At 39.6% G+C, this 23,061-nt stretch overlaps 1 protein-coding gene across 1 annotated transcript in view; it reads right to left on the reverse strand.

Moving 5' to 3' along the window:
• The window catches only part of LOC109473216 (dual 3',5'-cyclic-AMP and -GMP phosphodiesterase 11-like), a 71,933-nt gene that overhangs the window by 30,799 nt on the left and 18,073 nt on the right, over nucleotides 1-23,061 (reverse strand). Inside the window, exons 2-4 of the mRNA XM_019773091.1 lie at nucleotides 7,141-7,230; nucleotides 6,029-6,109; nucleotides 1,617-1,706 (exon numbers count right to left, since the gene is read on the reverse strand). Of these exons, the coding sequence (XP_019628650.1) occupies nucleotides 1,617-1,706; nucleotides 6,029-6,109; nucleotides 7,141-7,230 (261 nt within the window). The remainder of the gene's footprint in view (nucleotides 1-1,616; nucleotides 1,707-6,028; nucleotides 6,110-7,140; nucleotides 7,231-23,061) is intronic.

The following is a 23,061-nucleotide window of genomic DNA, read 5'->3' on the forward strand; positions in this document are numbered from 1 at the left end:
GGTCAACTAACCGGCTGTTTCTCTATAGTGGTCACCTGGCCATAGTGGTCGAATTTGGCCAGTCCCTTGAGTGACCACTATAGGCAGGTTTGACTGTAGGTTCCCCGGATGACCCCTAACCGGGGGCCAACGGTGCTTCCACAAGTTCAACAAGTGAAAAATACATGATACAAAATGTACATGTATTTACTACCTGGAACTTGGAGCAATTTATTCCAAAGATGTTAACTGACATTAATATATTAAAAACTAAACCAAATCCTATTTCTCAAACAAATCACATATTGACACAGCTGAACAAATAAAAATGTGATCATGTTTATAAACTCCACTCAAAAACGATTTTTGAGAGACACTCGGGTCACGGTACTAAAGCGTGATAAATCTCTAATATCTCATCTGATTCTCCCAATATGTAAAGGGTCTTTACAATGACAGCATCCAACCGCACATACATAGAAACAACAATATTACACAAGAAACCAATAAATTCGGAAAATTTCCCAGTAATGTTTGAAAATTAACCTTACTAAAATATAAGTGAATTTTTATTTCAGTTGTAGCCGAAAAAATATTTTTCATGCGTTTAAAGTATCGTTTTAGCACTGTAATATGTACTTATTACATGTATCTATACATTTGGATGCTATCTTGACCTTTGACCATTGTTATGTGAAAACAGGTCGGCCATGTTGTCTTTCTCGCCGTCAATTTTCGAGCCGTTTTTTTCGAGCAAATTTCAACCGTTTTAAACATTTTACGGCCTCAAAAACTCATATAACGAGTAAAACAAGTTGTAGTTGTTATTTTCATGTGTAACATTTCTTCTGGGGATGGATTATTTTTCCGTCGAGCTGCCGAAACCTTAGCGCCATGCCGCAACCATTAAATGCGCTCGGGCGCGGCCGGCCGGCGGGAGTTTTACTTTGTATCGGTGAGATTTCGCGATGTAAACAAAGACAGTCGGAGTTGTTTACAGAAAATTTTGTTGTGAAACGCCAGCGGGGTGTCAGATTTTCTACCAATGACAACGTTTTCTTTGCGGCGTCATGGCGAGATCGACAATTCATCGTCAATTCACAGGATTGTGCCAACAATGGAAATTATGAATAGCGGCCCGACCCGTGCAATTAGCGCTCGATCCACGCCGCCCGACCGAAGAAAATTGTAATGACGAGCACATTTATCGGGGATAAAACCCCCAATTTTGAAAACCGACCGCTAGCCGCTCGAAATTTTTGGTCGGTTTTTCATAGGGTCGGTCGGGTAACCGGAAGCACAACATTTTTTTTCCTAGGCCAAATTATAGGTGGCGCGCTGCGCCACCTGAGTTTAGGAATAAGTCGCGCCAAGCAAAATCAGGTGGCGCCGCGCCAGTGCGCCACCGGGTATTTCGAGCCCTGCACTCTACCAATTGAGCTATTGCGCTATTGCTTCTTATGGGGAAGGAGATGGACTGAAATGTTGTATTTGCTCCCAAGAAAATGTTGGCCTTTCTAGCTTTCAAAGTTTTTGTTGGGACCTCTGTGAAAACTTCCTTTCGACTTCCTTCTACAGTACCTATAAAAGTTGATTGCTAAAAGTATTATGTTGCAGACATAGAGGAAACAACTTACCTGATTTCTCCTGACTTCAAGCTGTGATTGTTCATACAGAGAAGCATTGTGTAACCTCACACCACAGAATGCCATGTACGACTCAAATATCTGAAAAACAAGAAATCACAGATTTATAAGACATTAATTTCATAGATCCCTGAGAAATGGTTTTGGGAATGTTTTGGAACTGTGAAGGAAATTTATTTATTCATTTAATTTCTGTTTTATTTAAACAGGGTAGAGACCTCAATGCTATTTAAAAACACCCTGTGACAACTAGCCTGGGTGCCATCTGATTTGTAACGGCTACCCGGGCACCCAGGCTAGTGACAACAAGTTATACAATGAAAACAATGAAACCAACACATTAAACAATTCATAAAGTTACAGAACAACCAAGCGTCAAAACAAAATCATTAACCGTTTGTATGAATTGATGTAATTTACTGTGAATTTCTCCAAGTATTTTGTACTCCTACATGGCAAATGCTGGATTTCCTTCAGGCCTGACCTCCCATCAACTGTCAAGCTGTTAAAATCACCCCCTACCCTCTGGACAACTGTCGCTATACTTGGGCAAACAGACACACAAACACACAACTAAGCCATCCAGAACAACACTTGGAGTTTAGAACCAAAATAGCACAATGTCATGTAATTTTTTGTTGCTGTTGTTGCAATCCAAAAAATGAAGCAAGGAAATCCTCGAACCAAGAAATTAAATTGCCATGGACGTACAGAAATAAACCGAATCTGCATTCCGTCAGTTCTTCCCGCATTTCAGTCACGTAATACTTGCAATCCCTTACAATTCCCAGGCACAGGGTGGTTGATACGCTGAAATAGGGCTGCGTACCTAAACGTAACATCAGGTACAGGTACAGGTACTGGTACAGAGGTTTAGGTACAGGTCCGGACCTGTACCTGTACCTGAACAATTTGACAAATTAACACGTGTTCTTCACTTTTTCAATCATGACACAGAAACAATAATAAAGTGTTGGAGGGAAGGGAAAATGACTGACCTCTGACCTGATTTGAGTTTGTTGACCAATCACAACCCTGGATCAGCCACACTCTCGCGATGTCTCGTGAGACTGAGGATCTCAAATCAATCGACGGTGTTTACGTCTTTTCCAGTGCTAATTTTTCGTCTTTGTGGTAGGATTTACCTATCTTTAGTCATATACATGGTGTAAACTAGCTATTTCGGTATATACTCGTTACTTCATGATCAGGTATTTTGGACCTGTACCGAAACGATTTTTACGGTATTGGACCGGTACAGTGTACCGGTCCGCAGCCCTACGCTGAAATGCTTAGTTACAAAGCAGGTCTGTTATTATTGCTTGTCTTGATGAGAGTGTGTAGTAGGAGATTGTTAGAGTAGGAAGTGCACATACAGATGCCTCTAGCTACATTTAGAAGGCCACATCCAGGCACCCCAAAACTGCAGCAAGCATGCAAAACAAGTTGGGCAAAAAAATTATGAAATCTAAGGAAGGTTGAACAAATACTTGAACACAAAGGGTATGGTAACATACATTTTTACCAAACAGTGTTTTGTTCTTTGTCAGATTTCTCTGTTAGGCCACACTGACTTAATTTTATGGATGACATCCGCGCGCGCATTGATTTTCGCCTGTCGCCCTCAAGAAAAAAAAACAGCGACAAAATGGAGCCGAGCCCCCAGGCTACCGAATTCGAAGCTCCGGGACTCAAGAACTCAGTACATATATTAAGTACAGTACCGATTCATAAATGCTGCAAAAAGCCAGCATGTCTTATACGTTGCTAAGTACTGCCGCAAATTCACAATACCAGCTTTGTATTCCTGTTGTTTATTAGCATTTTTATTTTTGGCCGGAATTTTTTTTTTATTCGCCTGCGCGCACTAGTTTGGGGGTCTTCAGAGGATGTCATCCATAAAATTAAATTGGTGTGGCCTTAGTGCCCATCAGCAACCTCCCAAAGGCCAACGCCCTGTCAAACCTTGACACAGACATCGATGTCAACTCTCTGCAATTACTGTTCACTTTGGATAGCTCCAACTTTAAAGCACAGAACCATCAAGAGATCAGTGTAATCCCACCTCCACAACTGTACAGGGAAAGACTTCCAATTCTGGCACCTCACTCTAATTGGTACAAATGGATTTGTGCACTCCAGGCTGTCTGGGGAGGGCTTATATCCTTCCTACGGCGTACTTTCTGTCATCCACACAGCTTACTGAAAGTGGGACTGGCGATTGCCTCAGTCTGTCACCAGCAAAATCAGCTCAGGTCATCAATACAAGCGCCCTGATTGCGATCATAAAACCTTTTGCAGGAATGTCTTTCACTATAGCTGGCTTGGGCAGGCAACAAGTTTCAAAATGGACCTGGCAGCAGCCCAAATGGGTTTTAAGTGTTATCTGTTAGAGAATTTCCTTCCAGCATTACAAGCTTGTGCAGGAGATGTTCATTTCTGGCTGTGGTACTCTATGAACTGACTGTAGGCTGGTGACATTGAATTTCCCCCATGGGAGATTGAAATTCCAGTCTCCCCTAGGAGAATCTGGAATTGTCCAAGGAGAGATCAGAATTCCAGTCTCCCCTCTAGGTAAACTAGAATTCCAGTTTCCCCAAGGAGAATTCCAGATTGCCCTGATTCCAGTCTCCCCTGTAACATACCGGTATATATATGACATTGTATAAGATATGATGAATGTTGTGATTGTAGAAGGACTGACATGCTGACAACAGCCTACTGACTTCTCTCTCAAGTGATTATTCGTCCTCTGGCCTCTCTTTATCCCTTTCTTTTCATTGAGATGTTCTTTTATGTACTAATGTTAACAGAGTAGTGGTTTCATGGCTAGTTAATTACAAATGTCATGTAGATCAAGAGGACCGATTATGTCACTGCAGGTTTCTGGTGGAATTAAGGCAGTCATCAAACGTGAACATGGATTTGGGTCAAATATCACTGACAGTCAAATATGACCCCTATATGTGTGCGGGACTGGTAGAAACCAAAGAATCACCTTTTGCAAATAGGATTTTGGGTTAAATGGCACCAAAACTGAAATCACTGTATTTGTCCTTTAAGTTAAGGTTAACTGTTTTATGTGTTTCAGTTTAGTGACTATTTGCTACAACGTGATATAAGAGTTTTACCTTTAAGTCTAAGTTGCACTCAGTGTCAGCTCAGTTAAGTATTATGTCATTAGGCCACAGCAAGTAATTTATAGATGACATCAGCACGCGCATTAATTTTTGCCTGATTTTGGAAAAAAACAAACAAGAAATTTTGTTGTCTATGACGTCAACGTGCTGAAAATGGACAAAGATGTCTGTTGCCATGCCGGTACGTGGATGGCAGATAAATATGAAGAGAGGAGACAATATAATTAAATGTATAGTGTACAATGTACAATGTACATGTATGGGTAGATGCATAGTAAGAAATACAAGATGTACCTGACAGTCCTGGCTTGAACAGTCTCCTACATTGGTGTGGTTTTTAGATCATGACTTTGTACAAAATGCATAATTACTGCTCCAATTTTATGTAGTACATCACATGTGACAATTCAGAAGTACCCTTTAGTTTTAATAGTCACAATGACTGTTGACTGTTATATAATATTATGTATAATAACTTATGAAACATTGTCATCTTACTATATTGTGCATACAAACCTCCTCAAGTGACTCCATAGATTCTGATGCAGTATTGAGTTAACCTACATTGTTAAAGCCCAATTTTGTCTGTCTGAGAGAGATATATATTATATATTGAGTCTCTTTTCCAGGCAGACTGCTAACAATGCACAGCTATCCTCACATGACCCCGTGTTGCTCAGGATGGACTCTGATCATAAATATATAAATCCCTGCCGTGAATTACCACACGTAAACCCACAAAGCCATTTAGAGTGAGGCCAAAGGTCCACATCTCATACATATCCTGAAATGGACATGAAATACCATGGGAATGAAACACTGCGTTAGGCTTTTCACTGAATGGCACCCTTTTTTTTTACTTAAGGCCACACCAATTTAATTTGTTGTTTTTCGGATTATTTCAGGAAAAATATGGAGCGACGGGCGAAAAAAAAAAAAACAGGCCAAGGCACCCCATGATAGTCAGAAATGTACAATGTAACAATATGAGCCATGAAGTGAAATACCAGGCTGGTTTATAATTTTGAACTTTTAATGAAACAAAATTGCACTCGTCTGTTACATTGAAGAACTTTAACAACTAGGAAGAAAAGGACTTTCTTCAACCGTTGGGGCCAAAATACAATGTATGTCTTTCATTGAGTACTTTGCAGTTAATTTAGAAAAAAAAAATTTTGAAAAGAAAAGAATGGACAGGGCGAATGCGAGAAAGAACAAATCAAATTGGTGTGGCCTAACAGTAATTATTATATCAATAAATACCTTTTCATCATGCTCGTTAAAAGCCTCAGTTTTCTGTCCATAACCTCCACACTTGTTGACCACCTGTGCAACTCCTATAACCTGAAACACATAAAAGATACAGATTGAAGTGATAGTATTTTTTTTTCATTAATCCAACTTTTACATGCTGCCTGACTCAAAAATCATAAATTTGGTGCCAAAAAGCTTAAGCTTACATGTCAATATGGCTGAAGGTCAATATGCTGAGATGGTGGTCTCTGTTAAAGATACAGATATAATAAAATAAACAGTTTTTTTCTCAGGTTGCCCACTAAGCCAAAATGTAAGTTGCCCATCAATATTTCAGGTTGCCATCACCAAGTTGGCTGTTTTTTTTTGGCTGGCAAGCCATAAGCCAGGCTACCTGTTTAAGGTATCACAGACTGTAAAGGTACACGCTGGCTGAGACAGTTCAGGGCTCGAAATACTGGGTGCATGTGCACTTTACTGCACCCAAATTTGGAGCTGTGCACCCAATCATTTTATGTGGTTGCACCAGTGCATCCAAATATTTTTGTAGGTATTTTTGTACATATTAAATGTATGATAGTATACAGGATTATTCTTGGCATCTAAGGGTCAGAAAAATAACAAAATCTTTGTTGTAGTACTTGCGTAAGATTTTGAAGTAAGCTCCCATTTCAGATTCAAGCTTAGAAGAGTAGCAGTAAGATCAATAATCAAGTTTTGTTTTATATGGTGCACCCAAAAAAATTTTTGTGCACCTAATTTTTTAGGTTGGGTGCACCAGTGCACCTCTTCCCAAAAATGAATTTCAAGCCCTGCAGTTAATTAGTTAAATTTCAGACGCCTGAAGTTGGGTTGCCGGAAAAATTTTTTAAAAGTTTGCTTTGTGTGCAAAAAAATGATAATAACTTGCATGCCTGGAAAAATGTTCCCACAAAAAATATTACTTGCATGGTGAGAGTGCGAGATTGGGTATTTTGTGTTCGAAATGTCAAAGATTAAAGAGGAGGGCTTAAATAGCATAAGCTGCCTTAGGTTTTCTCCTTCAGCCTGCACATTTTTTATTATCATGTTATGTTATTGCCTTGCTTTAGTTGTGCAAAGAAATAAAGAAACAAACACACCTCTCCATCCTTGTCTCTCAGCGGCATGGACAGGATACTGAGGGTTTTGTAGCCTGTTTGAAGGTCGATACCCGAGTTGAACCTGGTATCCTAGAAATTAAAAAAAAATACAAAAATAGAAAAATGTCATCAAGGCTGGTTCAAATCTCTGGAATCCTACACTAGTTTCCATCTGTGAAGTATTTTCTAGAGTAACAGTTGTAGTAATTTTGTAGCGATATCAATTTGGAAATCTTTTAGTTGCATTTCTCATGTCTCTGTGTAAGACCAAGACATACATGGCATAACTGTGAAGTAAGAAGATTTGGCAAATTTTACTATTAGGTAGAATATTCTCCCGAAATTGAAAGAATCTCCATCTCCAAATATGAAATTTTCACATATCAATGTCTTCAGAGCTGACATTGCAAGCTCAAAACAACAAATAAAAAACATAATTGCAAAAATAATAAACACTAACTGTCTGCTTTGTAGAATATCTAGACCTCATGAGAATATACAGTACAAAAGTCTTCAGTTTGTTATAGCCTGAGTCTTGCAATCCAGTGATTTAGTAATGACCCTTTTCCCTGCTGCCTTAGCCTGGTAACCAATACAAATTTGGTGCCAAAAGGCCACCTTAGTAGGCTGACAGTTAACTGCACAGTGACAAAAACACAGACAATATGGGTTTCAGATAGGATAACAGAAGAAAGTCTTTATGCCTAAAGGCAACAAACAAGAGGTATTAACCAAGTCATAATGTTCCCCATATTGAAAACTGAACAAAAAGATGCCCCAGCCTGGATATCTAGCAGGTCTGTTCAAAGAAGATAACATGAAATTAATGCTTTCAGGAAATGTAAGAAAACTGATTGCATTAATTACATGTAATCTTACGGAGTACAAGGAGGACTGTTTGACGCGGTGCCACACTCATACTCATAGGAGCTTGTGGACCTGAGTGAGTGAGTGAGTGAGTGAGTGAGTGAGTGAGTGAGTGAGTGAGTGAGTGAGTGAGTGAGTGAGTGAGTGAGTGAGTGAGTGAGTGAGCGTGAGTGAGTGAGTGAGTGAGTGAGTGAGTGAGCATGAGTGAGTGAGCGAGCATGAGTGAGTGAGTGAGTGAGAGTGAGTGAGTGAGAGTGAGTGAATGAGTGAGCAAGAGTCAGTGTGAGTGAGTGAGCGAGAGTGAGTGAGTGAGAGTGAGTGATTGAGTGAGAAACTGAGTGTGAGTGAGTGAATGAGTGAGCAAGAGTAAGCAAGAGTGAGTCAGAGTGAGTGAGTAGTGAGTGAGTGAGTGAGTGAGTGAGCGTGAGTGAGTGAGTGAGTGAGTGAGCGTGAGTGAGTGAGTGAGTGAGTGAGTGAGTGAGTGAGTGAGTGAGTGAGTGAGTGAGTGAGTGAGTGAGTGAGTGAGAGTAATTTCAATCAGGGCTGATACCAGTAGGCTGAGTCATTTGTTCTAAACAGCATAGTTCCCTGTTACGGATAAAAAATTATGGTATTATAAAAAATAGATATACACACTGTACATTCAAAATAGTCAGAAGGCCTGGTCTTTATCCTGTTCATGATCACTTATGTCACTCTCAAGGTATTGATTTTGACTTGCCTGTCTGTGGACATACATGTATGTGTGTGTCATAGTATGCATGCATTTACAATAGGGGCTGTACTACTCACCTCCATGGAGCTAGCTCCATGGAGCTAGCTCCATGGAGGTAAGTACTTCAGCCCTGAGCAATGAGGCAGATTTTTTCCAGCTCCATGGAGCTAGCTCTACGCACTATGAATGCATATGCCTGGTTCACGTCACCTTCAAGAAAAATGCATATACATGGTTCACGTCACTTCAAGAAAACAAACCAGCGCTATAAATGTCTTGAGAAATAAACAGCCCCGTGCACAAAGAACACACATGGTTCACGTCACCTACAATGAAGAAATCATGCTCTAGAATATATCGTGTTTAAACTTGATACGGCCCCACGCACTGAGAACGATACATGTACACACAGTGCCGGTCTTCTCAGAGGCTGTTTTGCCCACAGAGCTAGCTCCACGCACTATGAATGCATATACATGTTTCACGTCACCTTCAAGATAAATACATAAACGTGCTTCGCGTTGCCTTCAAAAAATACCACGCTCCAGAAAATGGTTAGATCGGTGTATTCTTATTTGTAAATCTTGGATAATCGTGTTTGGTGGTGTTCTATGCGGCCCCACACACTGAGAACGATACATGCACACACAGTGCCGGTCTTGTCGAGGCTGTTTTGCTAGCTCCACGCACTTTGAATGCATATACATGTTTCACGTCAACTTCAAGATAAATACATAAACGTGCTTCCCGTTGCCTTCAAAAAATACCACGCTCCAGAAAACGGTTAGATCGGTGTATTGTCATTTGCAAATCTTGGATAATCGTGTTTGATGGTGTTCTATGCGGCCCCACACACTGAGAACGATACATGTACACACAGTGCCGGTCTTGTCCTTGTCGAGGCTGTTTTGCTAGCTCCACGCACTTTGAATGCATATACATGTTTCACGTCACCTTCAAGATAAATACATAAACGTGCTTCCCGTTGCCTTCAGAAAATACCACGCTACAGAAAATGGTACAGAAAATTGTTTGCATCGGTTTACTAGTATTGGTATTTATAAATCTTGGATGATCGTGTTTGATACTAGTTATGTTACGGCAAGGCTGTCCTTGTGTATTGATTGACTATATACACTATACTAAATTTCGTGACGCAAACCATGTGTTGGAATTCATACTGCGTTTATTTGAGCTCTCCAGTTTAAAAGTTGTCGGGACCTCATCCTGACCACGATATCGATGTCACCTAATGACCTATGTCAACGATTGGTACAGAGATGCGATTTTCTGCAATCTATCGTGGCTCAGCTTGCGAACAATGGTGGTGTTCATTTTAGAACTGACAATACGATAATACAATAAGAAAACATGATATCGAAAGGAAAAGGCCCTGTTGAGGCCATTGACATTGTGAAATATAGAATTTTCAGTATCCACGGCGTTGGTTTCCATTACGCCTTCTTTAGTTGACAAATAATGAACGGTCCCCGGGCCCACAAACAAAGGGGACAAGCGACAGATAATGAACGGTCCTCGGGCCCAAAAACAAAGGGGACAAGCGACACTAATCAATAACAGGCTATTTTCAGTGTTTGTCTTTAGAGGGAATTCATTTAAGTGTAAAGGCGGGATTTGAGCTCTGCTAAATCAAGGAGGTTATCCCTTTGGCCGAGGAGGTTTAACTTCATTGTTTTGGCTAAATCCCGACAACGAAAGCAATACGTCACCTAATGACATTTGTCAACTGCTTAGGGTCGATTGGCACGGAAGTGCTAATTCCTTCACTGCTTTCGTGTCTCAGCTTGCAGTGTTCGTTTCTTATATCTAAACAGGATATCGAAAAAAGGGGGGAATTTCCACTGTTCACAGCGTTATTCTGTATTCATTTTTTTCAGTACAAACGGACACATAAGTGTAAAACCTTTGTCTAGACGGACACAATTAGAGTTGTTTACGACCTTCCTGTCATAAAATAATCTGTTAAAACATCTCTTTTGTATCCTTTATTCACCGTATTCCACACGCACATGGTGACGCGGTTTCTGATATTGACAACGCGAAGAACACGATGCAGCTACATGCCGGATGGGTATCGGAAAAGATCAAAGAACAATTTCCCAGAAAACATTTTTCCATTCCTACAAAATGGTCCAGCATAACATAAAAAAGCACCCTCTGCTGAAGTAAAACATGAAGTCTACATGTGAACTGCCCACACAAGCATGTGGATGACATTTTTACATTTTACGATTTCGGCGGTTCCGCAACAACAAAAATTTTGCAACATTTCACCAATGTGTGATGTGGGCCCGCCATTCCATCTTGAAGTTGACGTGAAACATGTATATGCATTCAAAGTGCGTGGAGCTAGCAAAACAGCCTCGACAAGACCGGTGTTCCGGCACTGTGTGTACATGTATCGTTCTCAGTGTGTGGGGCCGCATAGAACACCATCAAAAACGATTATCCAAGATTTACAAATAACAATACACCGATCTAACCATTTTCTGGAGCGTGGTATTTTTTGAAGGCAACGGGAAGCACGTTTATGTATTTATCTTGAAGGTGACGTGAAACATGTATATGCATTCATAGTGCGTGGAGCTAGCTCTGTGGGCAAAACAGCCTCTGACTGTGTGTACATGTATCGTTCTCAGTGCGTGGGGCCGTATAGAACACTACCAAACGCGATCATCCAAGATTTACAAATAACAATAAACCGATCTAACCGTTTTCTGGAGCGTGGTATTTTTTCTTGAAGGCAACGTGAACCACGTTTATGTATTTATCTTGAAGGTGACGTGAAACATGTATATGCGTTCAAAGTGCGTGGAGCTAGCTCTGCGGGCAAAACAGCCTCGAGAAGAACAACACTGTGTGTACATGTATCGTTCTCAGTGCGTGGGGCCGTAACAAGTTTAAACTCGATATATTCTAGAGCGTGATTTCTTCATTGTAGGTGACGTGAACCATGTGTGTTCTTTGTGCACGGGGCTGTTTATTTCTCAAGACATTCATAGCGCTGGTTTGTTTTCTTGAAGTGACGTGAACCATGTATATGCATTTTTCTTGAAAGTGGTGTGAACCAGGCATATCCATTCATAGTGCGTAGAGCTAGCTCCATGGAGGCGATTAGTACAGCCATTTACTTCTGAGGAAATTCATAGAGCTGTTTTTTTTTCTTGAAGGTGACATGTATATGTATTATTCTTGAAGGTGACGTGAACCACGCATATGCATTCATAGTGGTGCGTAGAGCTAGCTCCATGGAGCTGGAAAAAATCTGCCGCATGGCTGTACTACTCACCTCCATGGAGCTGGCTCTATAGAGGCCATGCCATGTTTTCTTGAAGGTGACGTGAACCATGTATATGCATTCATAGCGCGTAGAGCTATCTCCATAGAGGCGATTAGTACAGCCCATATGGTTTTTATCTTGAAGGTGACGTGAACCATGTATATGTATTTTTCTTGAAGGTGACGTGAACCACGTATATGCATTCATAGTGCGTAGAGCTAGCTCCATGGAGCTGGAAAAAAATCTGCCTCAGGGCTGTACTACTCACCTCCATGGAGCTAGCTCCATGGAGCTAGCTCCATGGAGGTAAGTACTACAGCCCCTTCTCTGCATTTATGTGTTTGTGGTTTTACATGTATGTGGTGAGTGTGTGTCTGTGTGTGTGTGTGTGTCTGTTAACAATTGTGTCTGTGTGTGTGGTGTTTGTGTATGTGTGTACAACTGTATGTTTGTCTTTGTGTCTTTGTGTTCGTTTATGAATGTGTGTGTCTGTATGTTTGTTTGTGTGTGTGTGTGTGTGTGTGTGTGTGTGTGTGTGTGTGTGTGTGTGTGTGTGTGTGTGTGTTGTTAGTGTTTTTGTATGTGTGTGCATGGGTACATGTATGTGACTATGTCTGTGTGTTTGTCATATGTGTTCTTATTCCCTATTTGTTGGTTATACAGTTTTATGAGTGATTTTACTTACGTAGAGATGAATGCCCTGCAGTATGTAGCTGAACATTTTCTTACCTTTTCTTTCTGGTCAAACTTACTAATTGTATATCCATTGGATGAGTTGGATGTTCGTTATTTAACAGAGTTCTCCCAACTGAATCACCTTGCAGCTAGAGGTCATTGGTGGTTTAATAATAATGTATGGAATCTTTTTTACATTCTAGTATGGTTTTGTTCACTTTATTCCCAAATGGGGAAGAGGCAATTACCATGTATTTCCCTACTCACTGCACTAGCTACGTACTGTGTCTAACTAAATATGAACATTAAAGTTATTCTGAACTTTTACAAGAAAGCAGCTAAAATGTAGTTTTGTTACATATTGAACATTCAAGAAATCAGAGATTTTAGACCTCCTATGTTTTGGTCTGGGGATTGAGCAGTTACGTCTATTAGGCCACACCAATTTAATTTGTTGCTTCTCGGATCGCCCTGTCCATTTTTTCCAATTTGCAAAAAAAAATTTTTTGGTTCTAAATTAACTGCAAAATGCTCAATAAAAGACATGATATTTTGTCCCCAATGGTTGAAAAAAGTACTTATCTTACTAGTTCTTAAGTTTTTCAATATAACAACGCAATTTTGTTTCATTAAAAGTTCAAAATCTATCGTTTTAATTATAAACCAGCCTGGTATGTTCACTTCATGGCTCATATTGTAATATTTCTGGCTATCATGGGGTGCCTTGGTCTGTTTTTTCTTTGTTTGTTTTTGTTGGTTTTTTTTTCGCCCTGTCGCTCCTGATTTTTTGTGAAAAAATCAGAGAAACAACAAATTAAATTGGTGTGGCCTTAAGGGTAGAGAGCAGTCAAACCCACTGAATGACTCCTCAGCACAAGGGACAGTAGACTACTGCAGTGCTGAATCTATAATGGCTCCACCTAGACTAAAAGATAGAGTGCATTTAAGCCTATTTGATGGCACTTCAGCACTAGGGACATCTGAAGCTTTGTGATGATTACTGCTGTGACAGAACTAAGAGGATGGATCGGGTAGAGTGCATCCTAGTCCATGTGAAGGTGTTTTCCCAGTAGAAACAGATCTAGAGCTGCTAACTATCTAATGGCCTCCTATAGCACAAGGGACAGGCTTGCTTATGTGTGCCTGTTTTTTTTTATCAACTACATGTAGATCAAAAATTTTGTAATACATGTACTGGCATTCAATCAAGCTGCTTGTCCTGCACATTACGGCCATACTAATTTGACTTCCAACCTGGTTCTTGGTCTTGGGTTTTTGCAGGAAATCAATGAAGCTTGCAGGCCAAACAAATTAGGCCTATAAGCCATATATAGGACCAAAGTCAACAATAGTCTATGCTCAGCCTGATTTATAATTCAAACAAGGAATATTGAACTTTGAATCAAATCAATGCATTGATAAATGGAAAAAAATATCTGTGACAACTACAGTACGAGATAAGTACTTTCTTCATCTGTTCGTGCCAAAATATTAGAAGTTTGGGGCCTAAATTATTACACATAATTTTACATTGGTTCAAGTCAGAAAAAAATGAAGCAGGCATATCAAAGAGACAAGAATTTAGATTGGTGTAAACTTATCTATGATTAGTTTCTATATATTATTATTAAGAGGCAGTTGTAACAACTTGAAATACCATGGCTGCTACATGTACACTGTACGCCCTAGATTATTTTCAAGGCCAAACATTGGTATGTACTGCTCAAAGTCAATTACATCATTCTGCTTTGCCTGTCTAAATCTTCTTCACAGCCTCTCCTTCTTAAGTGCTAAGTCTTAAAGCATGAGAGGCCTTCCAAGGGGACTTGAGTAGCCCAAGCTGTAGAGATAAGCATGTTCAGGCTCCTAAAACAGAATCCTTTTGGGTCTTTGGGCATTCTTTTCACACCAAGAAGGAAGTATGTGTCTTGCCAGAATTTCTGATTTATTTCCTTGGTTCTTGGGCATTTTAAGGTAAAAACGTACATCATAAAGTCAGAGAGCAGAGAGGAAAAATTCATTATGACTGTATAAACTCAAAGGCAAACCTGGTTCTCAGGCTGGAAAATTGGATCTGACATCAGTTGAGCTGGGAATAAACCTCCTTATTCCCATTAAAATAAACAAGGGAAAACCTAATTCACATTGGAAATACAGTAGGCCCAGCAGACTGGGAACTATGGATTATTGATGACATTCAATGCTCCCTTGACAGAAAAACAGAGAGACAGAAAAATCTTTTATGACTTTTAGTATTTGGTAAAGTCAATTGGGGCAGAATCCCTATAGTATATTGGCTCTTGTGTTCTATCTCATGCTCAATACTCATACATACCGAAGACTCCAGTAACTGTGAAATCTGTGATGTCATGAAGCTAACCTCCCAGTGCATGTAACGTTACTATGTACATTACTTTACAGTAATGACAGTATGTTATCGTTTCAATGTAATCAAATTAGTTTGGCCTAAAGAACGAAGCAGCTAAAAGGTTTACAGTCTATATGAAGAGAGTAGCAGGAGTCACCAATTATGCCACAGCTTGCAAAATACCTGGTTGCCCAGTTGCCCCGGGCAACCAAATTTTACTTGGGGCAACCTATTTTTGAACCTAGGTAGCCCAGTGTGCTATCTGAATTTTAAGAATGCACCCCCCCCCCCAAAAAAAGATCATGCCTTGCTTGGCTTGCACCACTGTATCCGGCAGATGCATTCTAATTTTAGGTATTAATGGCTATTACTAGTATCAGTTAACTTAAGGCTGTTAGAAATATTGTCAAAGGCTTATGTATGTAACATTACTTAATTTGAGGAAAGTAGTAACGTATAGGTGGGGCAGCCTAAAATTCTGATAGGCAACCTAATTTTTGCCGTAGGTTGCCACTGGACAACCTGGTTCAAAAAAGTATTAAATTGTACACTGTGCCAGCTACTGACTATAGTGGGAGGGATACACACGTAGACATAAATACCAGCAGCTGTACACCAAGCAGCTGTACACCAGAATAGTACATATTATACATGCAATTATGTGGCTAAGGGTTGAAACTAAAATTCCAAAATCCCAGAAATTTTAATTTGCTAAGTTTACATAGTACATGTACAGTGCTCAGTGTTCTAGCCAGCATTCTTTCCTCCATCTAATGGAACTTGACTGATCCCAACAGACAATATTTTTGCCCAATCTGTCATCTTTGACAAAAACTGGCATGTACAGACTGATATGGACAGAAATGTCATTAAACTCCATAGTTCTAATCCTACTGGGGATTATTGTTTCCCCTGTGAATCTTCATACTTAGTCTGATCTCATAACTACATTTACTAGATAGTATTAGAAGTAGTATTTTGGTCGGTTTGTGAACACGGGTTTGTGCTTATGCTTGCCAAAAGAGTAGATACTACAGTAGATAGATGTGTGAGTGGGGAAGATTGACACACAGAACAAGTCAAATGGTCAGTCACAGGAAATGGGGTGAACTTGAAGGACATTAAAACCCAAAATACTTCCCAGAAGTCTGAAATCTCTCAATCCAATTTCTTGAATGCTCTAAATTGAAGAGATCATGAAAAAAAAACAAGACTATTCTGCTATCATTTACATGATATATCTATAGGACCTTACCACCCTCCCCAACCTTTGCATCATATTCATCATGGATGGAACGTAAACCACATCCCATGTTTCCAATCTTTCAATCTCGGGGCTAAATATTGCAGCACAGGGTTCTCTAGCCATCTACTGTACATTTTTCCATGACTTCAATTTCCTCTGCCCAAAGCCCTGCTCAATTTCTGCTATAATTTGATCCAATATCTTCCTTATCGTAACCCACCAATTTTCGTTTGTGAAGAGGATGGAATGGCTAGAATTTTTATCCAATCATGGGCAACAAAATTGACGGAGTGGTCCATGCTGGATAAAGACGTGTTTTACGTTCATGATACGATCTTCCTCATCTCAAATTCAAATAGAACACCAGTCTTGTCGGGACAATTTTATTGACGTCTTGTAGACTGATTCAAAGTGCTGGAATGTTTAATTCAGCACTACCTATATGCCTCTATCCATGCATTAGAATGCCATGCTGGTTCTGCATCTCACAAAAGGAAGGAGCCTCGTAGATCAAAGGCCAGGGATTATCTGTAATCCCCATGATGGGATGGGTAGAGAGAGCAGTAAGCATTATCTACACTGAAGCCTCACCCCCAGTTATGGCCCCGGCCTCTGACGTTAAAAGGTTATGATGCAGTGACATAAATCAGCAGAAACTATTGCATTTTAATACTTGACAGACGCGACTTCTGTCTGATAACAGACCAGGGTTTGTTTTAAAAAAACTAATATCTATAATGGTAAGTACATTATTGTCATTGGAAAAAAATGAAAAACTTGGTGTAAAAAAAGCATAAATGATCAAATCATCTATTTTTTAACATCAATGAAAATGTACTGTGATTCTAAATTTTAGTATGATAGAGTAATACATTATGGGTGTGTGTGTTTGTGTGTGTGTGTGTGTAATATATAGAGAGATAGATACATGTACATACATACATATAGATATATACAAAAGTTACATAGTATTACATACATACATAGACAGTACATACATACATATAGTACATACATACATGCATACATACATATGTGTGTACACCTGTGTCTGTGTGTGTGGGGGGGGGGTGCGTGTGCGTGTGTGATATGAACACCAATATTATTCCATGCTATTTTTGCTGCTTGATGTTGAGTTCAACTCCTTCCACCCAACCATTTCCTGAACCTGCTAAATCTGACAGGAGTCATTTCAGTACGTTACCCTCCAGGCATTCAGGCAATCAGAACAGGGAAGCTGTCTGTCCAAGCCTACCATTTATCTATAGCTAGGAGGTTGTCAGAAACCCTACAGAAATTCTTCTGCTCACTCAGATAAAGAAATAGCCTTTTGACCTTGACGGAAATTCCTCTGACAGGTCTTCATACTATACGAATTGCCACTGACATACATGTATGCACTCCCAGTTTTTATGTGTACGTCTCTATATTATCAAAGCCATATGAAAATCTTAGTTCTTGGATTTTTGCAGAAAATCATTCTTGTTATTTGTTGTTTATTTCTTTGCAGATAGAAGACACAAACCTTTTAGTGATGTCAATAAAAACAACATGCAGGGGAGGCCAGAAGCCTGGGAATTCTTGTTGGCTTCTCTCTAAACCCTAAGGTTATCAATAATCTACATAAACAATAATATGACTTCCATATATAAGGAAATATGATTAAGCAAATGCTAGTCAATAAAATAATCAATAAATAAAATTGTTAACGATTAAAGTTTGCAATCCTTCACTAACAAATCACTCATGAAATACCAACTGGCTTGGAACTGAAAAGGTCATATTTGTTTGACATTTGCCTCTAGTATGAGCGCAACAAATTTACAATGGCCAAATTTACGGCGGGATGGTTCCCTGACATTTTGAGGCTAACTGTTGTGACATTTACCCGATGCAGCGTGCAGTTTATTTCCAGTTTGTATAGTTCATGATTAACCACAGCCAACCCACCGTGGTATCCATCACACTCATACCACAGGCACAGAGAGGAAATGTCAAACCAAAGAGGAATGGCTGGCAGCCCTATCTGTATATACACTTGACCTTCCCGCTAGAATTGCTGTTATTCTTATACTTCAAGGGTGGAGGGGGGTGAGCCATCTAAAGATATTAAGTTATTAAATTACTGGTAAGGCCACACCAATTTAATTTCTTGGTTAATGGAATTTTCTAGAAAAATAATGGAGCGGGCGGGCGAAAAAAAATAAAAATAAAAACAGGCCTAGGCATCCTATTATGGCCCAAAATGGTACATGTACGATAGGAGCCATGAAGTCAACACAACTGGCTGGTTCAAAATTTAAACAATGAATTCTGAACTTTTAATGATACCATTACATTAAAAGATGGAATAACTGTAACAACTAGGAAGAAAAGGACTGTTTTCAACTGTTTAGGGCAAAATACGGCCATTTTGCAGTTGATTCTGAATTTTATTTTATTTGCAAATCAGAAAAAAATGAAGCGGGCGAATCCATTAACCAAGTCTTAGAAATTAAATTGGTGTGGCCTAATAACACAAAATTATAATGTTATGGCTAAATGATATCAAGAATAATCTAACCCTGACTGCAAGAAGAAACAGGGCAGAAATACTTCACCGGCCTTCACATCGGCCAGAAAAATTAATTCCTAGTATACAGTGATTGGTAAAACCTAGCTCATGAGTTCCAGTCAACAGTAAGCCAGTCATATTAGCCCTGAAGAAGATGGCAGATAGTCATCATAATGTACAAGATGTACATACATGTAGACTGTTAAAATGTGGTTGTATATAATTAAGAACTTTCCTATTCAGTCATTAAATGTCGGCTCTAGTTAAACAAATGGTTGTAAATAAAGAACTTTGCTATTTAATACACTATAGCTAAGACTATTGGCCCATGCTGCACTCATATCAAACAGTCTATATAATTCAAAAGCACCTGCTTACTTTCTTGAAACACCCTTGACATATTTCTAGTCCAAGGCAAATTACAAAAGCCATCTTGTCACCTTGTTCTTCAGCTTAGTACAGGTGACCTACAGGTGTGTTGGTACTTTGTGCGTTCTGCCTTCAGCTTATGTCAACATGTCCATCTGTGACAATGACAAGGAAAACAGTGTCTACTTCTATAGGTAAGAGGAAGACCAGTGCTTGCCACTCACTTGTGACGCATGTATGGGAAGTCTGTGTTACACAATCTTTCGCTGTCAGGACCTGGTTGAGCTTGTGGGCGAACACCTTTAACGTGAGAGAACCATTCTTATTCCAAGAGCCACCAACAACCTCTTTTGGTGTGGATTGAACAGTGAACATTATTCCTGAGTAAATGGCCAGCACATATGCACTAGTACCAAGACCCAAAGACAAAGGTTACAGGTATTAAATAGACCTGGAACAGTATCTTTTCTCCCTAAGCCAGGAAAATTATAAGTTCAACTCACTGAGAGTCATTTTCAAGAACTTACCCTAATGAAGCACAACATGCATGTGTACTAAAGGAGGGATGCGACACTTGAAATATGAGGAACATCTAAAAATATCCCTATAAGGCACTACTCTGACCAAAAATCTAACTCTAATGTGACTGTGATAGGCCAGAGAGCACATCAAGTTCAGACTGCAGAAAATTGGATCCAGGAGGACTAGAAAGCACCTTGTCTTCATCTCACAGACAGCAGCAAAGCAATTCCGCACATCTGACTGATTAGATGGGAGTGCCGCCTGATGCAACTGACTGCACATGTTACAACTTCCATGGACCAGAATTCTGATATTAGATAAGAGAAGAGATGGCTGGACTTGTGGGACTTCCACCTGCTAAGGGTATCAGGGAATGTTGGTCAGGGCGTATGTGGTGCCCCAACAGTGGAATATAATGGACCTATCACATTATTACGTCACGTTTTGTTTACCTGTTCTAAAGAACATTCTAGAACGGTCAGTTAAAGAATAAAGATCATTTCAAGTTTTCAAAGTCAGGTATGTTTGCTTTTTGCTGCGTCTAGTTGTGTTGCCACAGCATTACATACCATAATGGGTGATTTAGTTGTGACATTAGACGAAAGTACTGTATAAAGGCCTTATATTAAGTCTAACGCTACACAAACACACATTGCGCTACGTACCCCTGTACATCAATTGACCGGCATTCATTGCGGTAAACAAACTGTGACGTAATAATGTGATAGGTCCATTAGACCCAGGGATAGTCTGACTTCCCATAAAGTTCCTGGACAGTGGTCGAGGTTTAAATCTGACCAGATATCCAAATAGTGTGCAGTAAACCGCCGGATCTGCGTGGTTGTCACGCTAAGTTTGGCTCCCCATTACCCGGCGATCGTTATAGATTTTCAAATAGGTTTTGAATTGACCAAAAAACGGTATGGGGAGGTTGGTCGGCCAGCGAAGCGTTTTTGGTATTAGTCCGCGAGCAAGGGTGCTGCGGTTTGTTGCCTGATGACCCAAAAACCTGCGTCCTATGAATTTCAAGGCATTCGCGTCACCAGATTTTGCAAAAAAATTATCGCAACAACCTATATTTTTTTCCGCTTTTTCAGAAACAGGAAATAGTAAGCTATTTCAGTGTAGAATTATATATAAGCCTTTACCCCGTTACTCTGGGGAAATTCATTTTTTCGGGGCAGGACCATTGAAAAACTGCAAAAAAACTATATTTTTCGTATCCAAAATTTACATTTAATTTACATTAAACCCAAAATTATAGAGTCAACAAACGACAACCATCCCATAAGACCATGGTGCTGATATGCCATCCCATAAGGCCATGGTGCTGATATGCCATCCCATAAGGCCATGGTGCTGATATGCCATCCCATAAGGCCATGGTGCTGATATGCCATCCCATAGGGCCATGGTGCTGATAAGCCGTCCCATAAGGCCATGGTGCTGATATGCTATCCCATAAGGCCATGGTGCTGATATGCTATCCCATAAGGCCATGGTGCTGATATGCTATCCCATAAGGCCATGGTGCTGATATGCCATCCCATAAGGCCATGGTGCTGATATGCCATCCCATAGGGCCATGGTGCTGATATGCTATCCTATAAGGCCATGGTGCTGATATGCTATCCCATAAGGCCATGGTGCTGATATGCTATCCCATAAGGCCATAGTGCTGATATGCTATCCCAAAAGGCCATGGTGCCGATATGCCATCCCATATGGCCATAGTGCTGATATGCTATCCCATAAGGCCATGGTGCTGATATGCCATCCCATAAGGCCATGGTGCTTGTATGCTATCCCATAAGTACATCATGTTTTTTCTTAGACCTAGAATGTAAGTAATTGCCTATAGGATAAATGAAGCTTTGTAAGAACTCTGCCTTGCATTTCAACAGGTGTTTTTACCTTTAGTAATACGCTAGTAAAGCCCAACAAAATTGCAAAGTAACCAGTGTTCAAAGACATTCTAATTTGGGGCAGCTGTAATTCCATTACTTGTTTCTTGGGTTAGCTTTTATACCTTACAGTTACACAAGTAAAAACTTGTAAAGATTTTTTAAAAGGTACAGTCAGACTATGTTTTCATGTTAATATTAGCATAAAGGATATTTATTGGTTTCCAAAATTCTACTAGAGTAAGTTATTTTTGAATGTATTATGTTAATGAAACATGTCACAAGTGGTAATCAATTCTATGTGGTTTGTGATTTTAGTCCACTAGTGGTTAAACTAGCTGTACTTTTATGAAAGATAAAGACAATTTAGTCAAGGGCTTCTGCGATACTGTACCATTTGGAAGTTCAATAAACCAGTCATAAAAGCATCATCTAAAAAGGACCAAGAGTTAAATTGGCCTTTGGTTGGAAACACAGCATTATAATTACATGTATCTAAATCATGTTTATTCTTTTCACAAAAAAAAGAACATCTGTGTTGTTTTAATTTCCTGTTGGTTGAGTTCAGAGACCAGCAGCTTACTAAACATGTGGAAGCCACACCAATTTAATTTGTTGGTTCTCGGATATGCCTCTTTATCTTTTTTTCTGATTTGCAAAAAAAAAAAGATTCTGGTTCTGAATCAACTCAGAAATTCTCATATTTTGCCCCCAACAGTAGAGGAAAGTCCTTTTCTCCTATAGTTCCTACAGTTTTTCCATCTTTAAATGCAGTGGTTTGATTAAATGTTAAAAATTCGTTGTTTAAACATTAACCCAGCCTTTTGTGTTGACTTCATGGCTCCTATCGTAGCATTTGGGGCTATAATAGGATGCCTAGACCCGTTTTTATTTTTTATTTTTTTCGCCCTGTAGCTTTATATTTTTAATGAAAAAATCTGAGAACCAACAAATTAAATTGGTGTGGCCTAAGGATGGATTATGCACACATGCACAGTGTCACTCCCACCCTGTATACATGTACATTATTATGTTGCAGTTCATAAGAAGGCATTGGCAAGATGACTTTACCTGCCACTAGAATATAATATTTACCAACTTGAGTGACTTGACAATGGCGTTTCATCCCGGGGTACAACTAAAGAGCAAATAAGACCAAACATTACGGGGGGTGTATTACACAGTGCATTAATTTTGACTGCCATATGTGCTATGCATGTGAGGGATGTCAACAAAGCCACAACCCCAAATCAAAAAGTATCCATACTTGCCAAACTAGTTCTATGCCTGAATAGAGTTAAGACTAGGCATATTTCTGGATAGTCTATGCATATCCAAAACGTAGACGGACTATCCAGAACCATGCATGAGCATGCTTCCAGATACATATGTAAAGCATG

Source organism: Branchiostoma belcheri, unplaced genomic scaffold (genome assembly GCF_001625305.1).
Source record: "Branchiostoma belcheri isolate BF01 breed outbred unplaced genomic scaffold, Haploidv18h27 scaffold294, whole genome shotgun sequence".
NCBI lineage: Eukaryota > Metazoa > Chordata > Leptocardii > Amphioxiformes > Branchiostomatidae > Branchiostoma > Branchiostoma belcheri.